The following is a 13,493-nucleotide window of genomic DNA, read 5'->3' on the forward strand; positions in this document are numbered from 1 at the left end:
GCTGAAGGTAATTTGATTCCATTGGACCTTCCCCTGATCACCCCAAACACAGCAAGGTTGCAGAGGGCTGAAGAATGAGGAATTCACAGGACTGAAATTCTACTCCCACTATCAAACTTTGATTTAAGAATAATCACACCACCACTCATGGTTCATATTGACACTGAGAAAGATGCAAAGATGCAGTACAACAGATCATCACAGCTTGATAATTTTTTTTTGTTTTACTATAAAAGGGAAATGACAATTATTGGTTTAACCAATCAAAAGAGACTTTGGCAAGTCCAGTTCAATGCAAGGCCACGGGACCATGAAAGTCTCCTTTTTAAACCCCATCGTTGCTGTTGAGTCAACTAATTTCATCCAATGATCAGGATAATTACAATTACCCTCAGCGCCCTTGGTGGTCGGGGATGAAAGAATAGTGAAAGTAATCCACACAAGATCCTCTCCTGTGAGGTTAACTACAAAATGACCATGTACGCCACATCAAAATAGGGTAAATATACGATCAAGCAGTCTCTTCATCTATTGTTCCAACTCACATGAAGTACCTTTGCACTCCTAGAACTATAACATGAGCCACTGTGAAAAGGACAAGAGGGGTTAAAAATAACCTTGGAATAATTGCTAAACATATTCTTCTCACCTATGTTTTACTTCTTCATCTTCGTCCTCTTTGAATTGCTTACTTCCTGGCTCTCCTTCATCTTTGCCTCTGTTCTGTAGATCAAAAATATAAAAATTAAATTGCTTTGTGATACCTCTGTTTCACCACTGAGGTCACAAAAATAATACCCCACCAGATCAGTTCATTCACTTAAACATTTTTTGTTACAAGGTCAGCTCAAGACCTATTCTTGTAGCTTCAGCTTTTATGTGGTTGGCCCATTTGGGTTTCTGGTCAATGGACCCCCCAAGATGTTAATAGGGGTTCAACAATGGCAATGCCATTGAATGTCAAAGGTAGGATGATTTATGTGGCACAAACGTTTCAGCCCATGCCTGAATGTTGTCTAGGTCCTACAGTGCATGGGCAAGGACGGCTTCATTTGCTAAGAATTTGCAAATGGAATTGAGCATTGTGCATATAATGAACATCCCGACTTCCAACATTATGAGGAAGGAAGGTCATTCATGAAGTAGTTGAAGATAATTGGGTTGAGGAAACAGAACAAAGAACTCCTGTAGTGATGTCCTGGGCTGGGATGATTGACCTCCAATAGTCAGGACCATCTTCCTACAGGTGAGGTACGACTAACAATTGAAGCACACTGACTTCAGTTTTACCAGCATTCCTTGATGCTATACTCTACTAAATGCTGCCTTGCTATCACTCACCTCACCTTTGGCACCAGAGTCACAGTGGAAGGCTGTGATGAAGCCTCCAGAGATGAGTGCAGGGCCAGGGAGATGGCATCTGCCGTGGACCTGTTTCGGCGGTAGGTGAATTGCAATGGATCAAGGCTACCTGGGAGGCTGGAGCTGATGTGTGCCATGACCAGCCTCTCGAAGCACTTTGTGATGGTGGATGTCAGAGCCACCAGGCGGTAGTCATTAAGGCACGTTGTTACCTTGTTTTTCTTTGGTACTATGATGATAGTGACCTTCTTAAAGCAGGTGGGAACCTCAGATTGAAGTAGGGAGAGGTTAAAAATGTCTGCAAATACCCTGCCAGCTGATCTGTACAGGATCTAAGGACACAGCCGAGGACTCCATCCAAGCCAGAGACTGATCTGATGTCTGCAACAGTGACAATGGGCACAGGGCATTGGAGATTGGGGCAGGTAGTGACATTCCATTCCCCTTCTGTTCAAAATGTGCACAGAATGCGTTCTCATTGGGAAGGGATGTGCTATTGTTGCCGATGCTGCCCGACTTTGTTTTGTAGCCCATTATAGCATGCAAGCCCTCCACAACTAACGGCTGATCTGGTACTCTGTTTTGAACTGGTATTGTCACTTGGCATTCCTAATAACTTTACGAAGGTCTTGATTTCTTGTACAGGTCTGGGTTGGCCGATTTGAATGCCGCAGCCCTGAACCTCAGTAGGGAGTGGATCTCCCAGTTCATCCATGGTTTCCGGTTTGGGAACACCCGGATTGACTTCTTTGGTACACAATCCCCTACACACTTGCTAATAAAGTCTGTGACAGTGATGACGTACTCATCTAGATTGCCTGCTGAGTCTTTGAACATGGACCAGTCTACCAACTCAAAGCACTTGTGTAGAACCTCCTCTATTTCCTCAGACAAGCACTGTACGACTTTCTGCACCGGATCCTTGCATTTCAGTTTCTGTTTGTACGCAGGGAGAAGGAGCACAGCCTGGTGATCTGAATTACCAAAGTGAGGGCGGGGATGGATCAGTAGGCGTCTGACGGTTGTGTAGCAATAGTCAAGGGAGTTTAGGCCCCTGGTGAGGTGGATCAAATTGGCTTCTGTATGTAATGAGGGGAGGTAAATCTCAGGAAGAAGCCAAGATTGATCATCTCCTGCACACTTATGGCTGAACGATTGCAAATACTTCAGCCATTTTTTTTTAAAGCACTCAAATGTTAAGGATGGGGATGTTCGTGGAGCCTCCTCCTCCTAATCAGCTGTTTAATTGCCTACCTGTTCAGCTTCATATCATTATTTATTCAATGTGTTTGAATTTTGCAATAAAAACTTAGTCACTTTTAGTTAAGAGCACTGTTGAACCATCCATCTAACTACATTTAAATTCAATTGCATAACTGACAGGTGATAACCTGGACGGCAACAAAGATGGCTCCAACAGGTATGAGGAGTTCAATTTATGGTTAGTGTACAATTCCAATCAGATTTTATACTCAAATATAATAGAGGAAGCAGCATTACTCACCCATCAAATAAAAGACAGTGCAAAGCACTGATATACAACTGGAGACACAAGAGACTCCAGCTGCTGGAATCTGGAGCAAAAAAAAACTGCTGGAGGAACTGTAGGTCAGGCAGTATCTACAGAGGGAAATGTACAGTTGACATTTCGGGTCGAGACTACTCAGCCACTGTCGTAATCTGGAACACAAGCAATGATATGGACAGAAGCATAATTTCTAACTCCAAAGCAGTAATTCTATTTACTCTATCGAGGATGAAGGAGTTTGTATCTGAAATAGTCTTCCTTATCATATCTACTTTTGGAGGTAGAAATTACAAGGAAGACAAGACACTCATTTAATCATGGATAAAGTAAATAGAGTTTTTGCTTTTGGAGGTAAAAATTATCTTTTTGTCAGTAACACTGCTTTTTGTCCAGATTGTGATATCAATGCACTTCAGTAGCAAGTACAGGTAGCAGCACCCAGTCAGCAAAATCCAAGGCAATATTCCAAAAGCTTTCTGGATAAGTATCCATCCATAACCGTTTCTGCTACATGCTCCTGATTTAACTTTATACTGTTGATCAACATTTGCTATACCATTCATAGCTTTAATTCTAAATGTACACCTTTGCTCCAGGTCAAACCTCACTTTCCAGAGACTTAATACATAATTTGGACTTGCACTGTAGCGCAGTACTGCAAAGTTTGTGAGGTTGTTTTTAAGAAGACAAGTTTGCCTTCTCAGAATAGGGATGTTGGCCAGCATATATCCTTGCACCAACATCACCAAAACTGGATATTTGGCCATTTATCTTACTGCCATTTGTATCACTTAACTGTGTGCTTTCTGTCCAGATAACAGTGACCGCAGCTCAAAATAATACATCAACTGAAATCCTTTAGGGTATCCTACAGATATGAAGGATGATATGCAAGTTCCAACATTTTCCTTCTTTGATACATCTTCCTAATGATTTTCTTTTGAAGACTATAAAGCTGAAGTTGCTCCAGTCTTTTCACATGACTTGCTCTACTTAGAAGCCGATTTAAAATTTCCTGTCCACTAGTTCATTTTCCAGTCTCTTGAATGCATAGCACCATGCTAAATACAGTTCAGCAAGTGCCAGCAGCTTCTTTGTACCTCATCTAAAGAGCAACTATGTGTGAAGGACTGGATGGTGTATGTCAGTGGATTACTTTCTTCTGAATATACACATCAATGCATTCTCTGTTAGATCTACAGAACGGCATATAACAATGAGGGTGCTGAAGACAGCTACAATAGCTTAACAATTGATCTGCTTAAGTGGAGTCAGCTCAGTGTGTGCCAAGTACCTTATTTGGAACAAGTTTCACCTGGTGAATTTACCTGCTGCAACATGCAGAATCTTTTTGGCTTCCTCTAAAGTTGTAATATGCCTCTCAATTTTTCAGGCCCTACCTCCCAAAACCCTTTAATTTATTCTAGCAGAACGAATCCAACCGGTACGACTGCTGCCATTGATCATGTTCTTACTTATTGCCACATCTTTAGGCTCCTGTTCCCTACACTCTGGCACAGGGTCTCCACCCCTCAGTGTAGCTGCAGCCTCCCACACCACCACCCCAACCCCACCATAAACACTCACAACTGACCATCCTTCCACTCCCTTTCCAGCTTTTGCCATTCTTTGCCTCTAGGTGACCCATCCTTCATTTTAAGTTTGACATCCTACCCTCTTTCCAGTGCACAGTGCCTCTCCTCTTCTATGTACAAACAGCCGGTCCCTCTAGCCTGAAACAGTAGCAATCCACAGAGGTCACATCACATCAAAATAAAAATTCACTCCTATCTGGCGAACAGAATGCCTGAATAATAAAGTATGCATCATAACATTCCCTTAGTTCAAAAGTCAGCTTTATGCAGGTCAACTATGTAATAAATAGATATCATGTACCTTTTATTTAAATGAAAGGTAGGGAGCAAACACAAGATTTGAAAAGGTGATACACAGTTGATGACTGAGGGAATGCTATTTGGCAATTTTTCACAGTTCATAAGGTAGTTATAGGTTGGAAATTTCACACACCACCTCATGTCAGTAGCTGACTACATGATAATGACTGCATTGTCTTCTCTTTCAGGCATCTAATGCCTCCAATGTGGTGAGGGATGGAGAGACAGTCAAAGTAATGTCTGTGGCACGCCCATATTTCACTGGAGATGGAAGTAGGTTGGAGAGTGGTTAACACCTGACAAGGTTGCAAGAGTTTGAAAGCTCCTTTCAAAATAGTTCACGTGGGTGTAGAAATAATTTAACCTGTCAGTGTATTCATATAGGTAGGAGAGACAGGTTGGGACATGCTTAAGCAGTTAGAAGGTTGGGTAGCTTTAAAATGCCTGTAGGCAAGCGAGTGAAATGTGGGCAGAGTTCTGCAGTAAATATTACAAGCTTCTGGTTATGGCATCTCTGAATGTTCACCTGATCACACGTAAGGAAGGAACAAGAATAGATGATTCAGTGGCTGAAGCATTCCCTCAGTCATCAACTGTGTATCACCTTTTCAAATCTTGTGTTTGCTCCCTACCTTTCATTTAAACAAAAGGTACATGATATCTATTTATTATATAGTTGACCTGCATAAAGCTGACTTTTGAACTAAGGGAATGTTATGATGCATACTTTATTATTCAGGCATTCTGTTCGCTAAATAGGAGTGAATTTTTATTTTGATGTGATGTGACTTCTGTGCATTGCTACTGCTTCAGGCTAGAGGGACCAGCTGTTTGTGTCCTTCTGAACTTGGGATCTGCCTGAAAACAAGTTTGTGAGCTGCATAAGGATGGAGTAATTAAACATATGTTACTGGTGCTCAGAAGTAATGAGTTGTAACAGGGTAAATAAAAATACACTGAAGTCTCAAAGCTCACAGGCCTCCAGAAAGGCTGAAGATTTCACCCATTTCCACCACTTGATAGTGGAAGTAAAAAATGGATTCCCAAGGAAGGTTATTTTGTGATCAATTCATGTCTTCAAAAAACAATTCAACTTAAAAGATGCTAAGGAGAACAGACGGTTCTAAAAGCAGTATTTTTTTTATTCCCCAAAGGAGTGTTCGGGTAAAGTTGGCATTCGTTAAGAGGTGTTAATGGCCAGTTCCACTGTTTAAGAAAGGAGGGAGGCAGCAAAAGGAAAATTACAGGCCTATTAATCTGACATCGGTGGTTGGAAAGTTATTGGAGTCGATCCTCAAGGACGAGGTTATGGAATACCTGGAGGTGCACGACAAGATAGGTTTCATGAAGGGAAGATCGTGCCTGACCAACCTATTGAAATTTGAGGTAATCTCAAGTAGGATGGACAAGGGAGAGGCTGTGGATGTTGTGTATTTGGATTTTCAAAAGGCCTTCGACAAAGGTGCCGCATAACAGGCTCCTTAATGAGATAAGAGCCCATGGAATTACAGGAAAGATATTAGAATGGGTGGAGCATTGGCTGATAGGCAGAAAGCAAAGGGTGGGAATAAAGGGATACTGTTCTGGTTGGTTGCTGGTTATTAGTGATGTTCTGCAGGGGTCGGTCTTGGGGCCGCTTCTTTTTACACCGTATATCGATGATTTAGATTATGGAATAAATGGTTTTGTGGCTGAGTTTGCAGGTGACACCAAGAGGTAGTGTTGAAGAAACAGGAAGGTTGCAGAGAGACTTGGACAGTTTAGGAAAGCGGGCAAAGAAATGGCAGATGAGATACAATGTAGAGAAGTGTGCGGTTGTACATTTTGGAAGAAGAAATAGATGGGCAGATTATTATGTAGATGGGGAGAAAATTCAAAATTTGGAAGTGCAAAGGGACTTGGGGGTCCTCGTGCAGGAAACCCTAAAGGTTAACCTCCAGGTTGGATCGGCAGTTGGGAAAGCGAATGCTACGTTGGCATTCATTTCATGAGGAATAGCGTATAAAAGTAAGCACATGTTGATGAGGTTCTATGGGGCACTGGTGAGACCTCATTTGGAATACTGTGCGCAGTTTTGGGCCCCTCATCTTAGAAAGGATGTACTGATGTTGGAGAGGGTTCAGAGAAGATTTACAAGGATGATTCCCAGAATGCAAGGGCTTACATACAAGGAGCATTTGTCGGCTCTTGGACTGTATTCATTGGAGTATAGAAGAATGAGAGGGGACCTCATAGAAACATTTCGATTGTTGAAAGGACTGGACAGAGTAGATGTGGCTAAGTTGTTTTCCTTGGTGGGTGAGTCCAGGACAAGAGGGCACAGTCTTAGAATTAGAGGGTACCCATTTAAAACAGAGATGAGGAAAAATTTCTTTAGCCAGAGGGTCATGGATTTATGGAATTCGTTGCCACATACAGCTGTGGAGGCCCAATCATTGGGGGTGTTTAAGGAGGAGATTGATAGGTATCTAATTAGTCAGGGTATCAAGGGATATGGGGAAAAGGCCAGGAATTGGGGCTAGATAGGAGAATAGTTTAGCTCATGGTGAAGTGGCGGAGCAGACTTGATGGGCCGAATGGCCTACTTCTGCTCCCGTCTTGTGATCTTGTGAATACAATCATCACATATGGATGAATCTATCAGACGATTAACAAGGAGCTCCAATTCAAATGTTATTCTCCAAAACTAAATCCACTGTCTGGAAATTTAAAGGCATTCCCACTAAAAGACCTCAGAAAAACCCATATTCCCATCTGAAATTCTGCAGCTATTTCCAGAAATACACTCCAAATCCTACAATTTAAAGTCCCCCAGCAGCCCAAATTTTGACAATGTGCACCCAGATCAGACCATCACTCACATTAGGAACTCTAATTCCAAGAGATGCTTTTTTTGTTGGTATCACCACCATTCACAGTGCCTCACCCTATGCCGATGAATGAATTGCTGACTTTGACAACAAACCATGGCTGATTGCCCAGCCATAAGATCATCAAAATTTACATATACAATACTTAGATCTGTGAGATAATGTGCTTAGACATGTCTTAACAAAATTAATAAATGCTACTTGGACAATTACCATACTTTCAGCAATCAATCAAAGGAGGAAGCAGCCTTTGAAATTAACACTAAGAGACAGCTACTCATTGATGCAGGGTCTTATCCCTTTGCCTCTACAGATGCTACTTGATGACCTACTGAGTTCTTCCAGCTGTTTGCTTTTTGCTCACTGATCTTCATTTTGCACACCACCAGAAATGTCAGAATGTGAAGGCAACATTTGATTGAGTTTACCAAGCTCAAGCAAAGGGAGGTCACTAAGGATCAAAGCGAAAATTCTCCAGAATCAGGTACCAGAACTGACATAAAGGAAGATGCTGTGATGGTCAGAATGCACAATCGTAGAGCATTAAATCAAGGGTTCCAGAATAGCATCCACAATATGACTGCTTTCATCTGGTATATTGAAGAACTTTGTCCAGCGTAATGCCATGATCAGAGCAGTCTACTGATGCCTGCAGTGTTCAGTTCCATTCACAATTCTCCAGTAATGAAGCAGGCAATGTCAGGCTACAGTGCACATTCAGCTGAGAAGTGGCAGGCAGCATTTTTTATTGTACAAGTTCCTCTCCAGTAAGAGTATGGCCATTTTTTCCCCTTCACCACCATCATCATCAAGAACCATCTGTCAGCATCTTGGGGATCACTGATGCAGAGTGCTTACTAAAACAAGGAACCCTACAACAACCTGAATTAAAGTAACACCCTTAATGTAGACATATATCCCAGAATGAATAGCAGATGGGCTAACCTTCTAAAGGAATGATGTAACATTGCTCCTGATCACAATCCAGTGCCCTTACGCCCCAACTGAAATGTCAAATACAAGTGAACATAGGTTTAAGATTGGGGGGCGGGGGAAGGAGGGGGAGTTTACAAGAAGGTTTGCAAGGCAAGATTATTTTTCTTTTTTACACAAAGAGGATGGTAGGTGCCTGGAACGCACTGCCGGGGAAAGTGATGGAAGCAGATATGATAGCCAAGTTTAAGAGGAATTTAGACAGACATGTGAACAGGCAGGGAATAGAGGGATACGTACCAATTGTAGGCAGATGGGATTGGTTTAATTTGGCATCATGGTCAACACAGTCATCGTGGGCTGAAGGGCCTGTTCCTGTGGTGCACTTTTCTATGTTCCAAGTTCCAAATGAATACCAGTGTTTCCATGTAGTGACAAAAGCCTCAAATTGTGACAACCTTATCACAGTGCAACTTCTCACTGAGATCAAATAAATAAAAGACTGCCGTGCAGTTAATTTACAGAAAGGTTCAATGACTCTCGTGGAGTTGTAACCAAGCACAGATTAATTTATGAGTTGAATTGCTGCTACATCTATAGCACCTTCTGTCTCAATAGACATCTAAAGTGCTTCACCTAAAATTAATTAATTTGATGTGCAGTGAATGTTATTATGTAGATAAACATATCAATCATTTTGCAGATGGTAAATCCCCTCAAAGTGTTAAAACAAATGGTTGGTTAATTCACTTTTTTTTGGCAGTTAGCCAAGAGAACGAGTCCTGGCCAAGACCCAAATAGAACTCTCTGGTCTACATCAATGTTTCCCAACATTACAACAGTAATTATACTTCAAAAGACACTTCATTGGCTGCAAAATACTTCAGGACATCCAAAGGCCATGAAAGGCCCTCTGCAAATCTAAGCTCTTTTCCTAAATAGTGTATTGGGATTTTTGACAGTGAACCTACTGTAAAAAAAACCCTCACTATTGCACTGATATAATCACCCTAGACAATGCGCTTAAAGTGCTGCAAAGCAACTTTGACAAACATTATGAGCGACACTGTTCCATAAACCTAGTGAGGCATCCGTTAAAAATGATTTTTTTCAAAAATTAACTACTCTGGAAAAAAAATCTATGGGAAGGGCCAGTAAAAGTAAATATTTTAGATCAAAGACAATGATAGGAAGCAACTACATTCCTGGCAACATGTAAATTGTACATTGAGGTAAATACTGGAACAATTTAACCTGCAGAACACTACAGGAAATTGTGGGTTTTTTTAAAGAAAGATTACAGAAAACAAGGTGATGTTAAAATGGCCTTCCTCAATGCCAGGTGTTATCAGCATAGCTTTCCCTTTAATCATTAAGTAGTGAACAGATTTGGGAGAAAACGTCACCAGTCAGTGGCTCAAGGGAAAACTGCTACCTACCACTTATTACTGAGCAATTTTCACCCAGCAACCAAAGTTCAATCTCTGTTATGCATCTGATCACAACCACTAGCCTGAGATCAGTAAAGAAAATTACAAATGATCTCAAAGATTGGTTTGGGGTTAGTGGGTGGAGTGCATGGAGTAGGGCTCCCCAAGCTCCAATTATTTAGCAAGACCTCCTACCACACATCTGTCATTACAGTTAATGGTTATATTGGGCTCCACTGACCTGCCCACCTTAGTTGAACACTCATTGACCAAAATCTTCCATAAAGAATGTCCAGATAAACAAGAGGGTAGATATTTGTGGATACTTGCAACAGCATGGAACTCTCATCAACAGAAGAGGAGTGAGAAAGCTAAATATCATAGAAATGCAACTCAGGAGCACAAAAAGTGCCCATCTTTTTCCCCCTCAAGAAGTCATCCAATTATGCCTTTATTTTAGTGGAGCTAATGAACCCAGAATATATGTTCAAGCTTACTAACAGCAAAGGACAAAGTTATTTCAAGTGCAGTTTGCAAACAGCCATTTTTCCTTTTTGAAACTAGGCAATCTTCACTGTAGGCAATGACTCTTGGTGAAAGAAGGCAAACTTTTTTTCTGCAAGAACCAAAAAGGATGTAGGTTTGAGTTTGCTGTCCTTATTATCATTGGTTCAGCTCTTGGGATGTTTCTGTGGGTACTGAGTGGGCCAAGGATGGTGAAAGGTGAAGGATTTTCTGTAAATGCAACAACTAGAGTTTCTCCACTTTCTAACGCATTTGAATACCATTACAAGACAATGCCATAGGTGCCAACAGACCAAACCTGCTAACCCCATGTTTGGGTTTCACCAGGACCACTCAGCTCCAGACCTCATCACAGCCTTTGTCCAAACACGGACCAAAAAACCGAATTCCAGAGGTGACAAGAGAGTAACAGACTGTAATATCAATCTTCCTTTTGGGGTTTGATACCCAAGGAATTTTTTTTTTTTTGCAACTTTAAATGCTAATCATCGCCAGCCAATCATTATGCCTTTCAATGCATTTTCCCAATCATGCACAGCTAATTCTCCTTCCATAGTTCTTTCACTGTGAATTTTTGACACACTTCCTTCTATGGAAGGTTTTGCATTGAACTACATCACTTTCAAACTACTATAATATGGTCTCTGCCCCAAAAGCCCAGTTGGCTCCTCAAAATACTGATCTGGAAAAGCATCTTACATACATTCTATGATTTCATCTTACTGTCCCGCCTGCACATAGGTTAAAAACTTCCATAATTACTGTATTGCCCATTGCACACACATCTAATTTCATGATTTTTGCCACACCCAATGTTACAACTCCTATTTCATGGCCAAGGAATAACTTCTACCAATATTTTCATCCCTTAGCTTTTTTTTTAAAGCTTAACCCAAAATGTTTTGAATTCCACATCATGATCTGTCATACCAAGATAATTTCTTATCACCTCCTTTTTGCCTGCCATCCTAAATATAGGATACTCTGGAATATTTAGTTTCCAGCTTCGGTCACACCGCAGCCACGTGCAATGAGATATCTGTTTACTTCTATTAGCGCCACTTTATTGCGAATGCAGTGTGCATTTAGATTAATTTTGCTATAGAACATCTTTCAGCACTTTAACCCCCTTTATTGTTCAACTTAGTTTTTGTCATTTAATACTTTGCTAACATCCCATTCTTGCTTTGTCTCTCTCCTTCCCAAATTTGAGGTGCCCATTCTCTTGCCAAGCAAGTTTGACCCTCTCCCCCTTAGCACAAGCAAATCCCCTGCCAGAATAGTGTTTCTGATCCTGCTGAGGTACAACTGGTTCAATTTAGAATCATTGTCAGAGTCATACAGCATCGAAACAGGCCCTTCAGCCCTAATTGTCCATGCTGACCAAGGTGCCTTCCTGAGCTTGTCACATTTGCCTGCATTTGGGACCATATCCCTCAAGGCCTTTTCTATCCATGTCCAAATGTCTTTCAAATGTTGCATTTGTACCCACTTCAACCACTCCATCTGGGAGCTCGTTCCATATACCCACCAACCTGTGTGTGAAAAACTTGCCCCTCAGGTCCCCTTTAAATTTTTCCCCCCTCAGCTTAAACTTACCTCCTCTTAAGAAAATCTGGGAAAAAGACAGTGACCTTATTAATGTCTCTCATGATTTTATAAACTTTTATAAAGGTCAACCCTCAGCCTGCTTTGCTCCAAGGAAAACAGTCCTAGCCTATTCAGTCTCTCCTCATAACTCAAGCCCCCCAGTCCCAGTAACATCATTGAACCTTTTCTGCACCCCCTCTAGCTTAATCACATTCTTGAGCCTTTAATTACCTGGCTTATCCCTGCTGCCCTTCTTCAATAGTTGTACCGCATTCATGGTACTCCAGTCATTTGGTATCTTACCTGTGGCCAGCAAAGACTAGGTCCTAGCAATCCTTGCCCCTCATACCAGCCTGGGATACATTTCAACAGGCCCTGGGGATTTATTTATCTTTAGGACCACTAATGTATTCTCCTTTTTAATGTTAATATGCTCTAGGATATCCCTGTCCCACTACCTGAAGCCTGCATCTACACGTTTCTCCTTAATGAATACAGATGAGAAGTATTCACTTAAGACCATATACATAAAATGATTATTTCACAGTTTGACACGAAGTCAAACTGCAGGCAACAAATTTCCACAGGCAGCAATGAGCTGAAGGTCCAATCATGCTTTTTTTTAAGAAATAGTACTGGTTGAGGGTCAATGTGTTTTAGCAAACTGGGAAAATATGGCTGTTTTTCAAATAGCCCCACGAGGCTTTTAGCTGGATATTGGGCACAAATGCCATTAATGGTTTAAATGAAAACTGCACCTCAATCAATGCACATGGAAAGGAAGAAAATGAGATATTAGGAAGAAGGGAGGGGAAAAATGTGGAAGGCTGATGGAGAGACAGGAGAGAAAATAAAGTAGCAAGAGAAAAAGAAAAGGAAACAAAGAAAATAATAGAACAACAAAAAGCAAAAATAGAGATTCATCATCTTCTACCATAAAGTTGTCAGAAGATGTACATTCAAGACCATCTATTGCCAATGAGTTGCTGGCAATCACTGTATACATTATTCAACAATGCCTGACTGAATGTAATTTAAACTGATGTTTGAAAACCTTTAACCAATTATAAAGCAGGAGAGCTGGGGAAGGGGGTTAAATTCAATTAACAATAAATAACATAAACTCTAAAATATGATTATTAATTGTTATTCATGATAAGTTTTCTCAACAGTGAACAATGCTAAGTTTTTGCTGCAAGTGAGGAAACTCTCAAGTCCTACACTTCAGCCATGCAACTCTTAACAATTTGTGCTGATAGAAGGCAGATAAGAAAGACAGAGACATTAAGAAAGATACTTTCTCCAGTGGATTGGAACAATTCAGAGAAGACAACGTTAGTATCTATCTGTGCAAAGAGGG

At 41.0% G+C, this 13,493-nt stretch overlaps 1 protein-coding gene across 1 annotated transcript in view; it reads right to left on the bottom strand.

The window, feature by feature from the left end:
* ccdc12 (coiled-coil domain containing 12) overlaps positions 1–13,493 on the bottom strand; it is a 72,177-nt gene that overhangs the window by 21,537 nt on the left and 37,147 nt on the right. The window contains exon 3 of the mRNA XM_052022638.1: positions 650–723. Coding sequence (XP_051878598.1) covers positions 650–723 — 74 coding nt within the window. The remainder of the gene's footprint in view (positions 1–649; positions 724–13,493) is intronic.

The sequence above is a fragment of the Pristis pectinata genome, chromosome 9 (genome assembly GCF_009764475.1).
Source record: "Pristis pectinata isolate sPriPec2 chromosome 9, sPriPec2.1.pri, whole genome shotgun sequence".
Classification (NCBI taxonomy): domain Eukaryota; kingdom Metazoa; phylum Chordata; class Chondrichthyes; order Rhinopristiformes; family Pristidae; genus Pristis; species Pristis pectinata.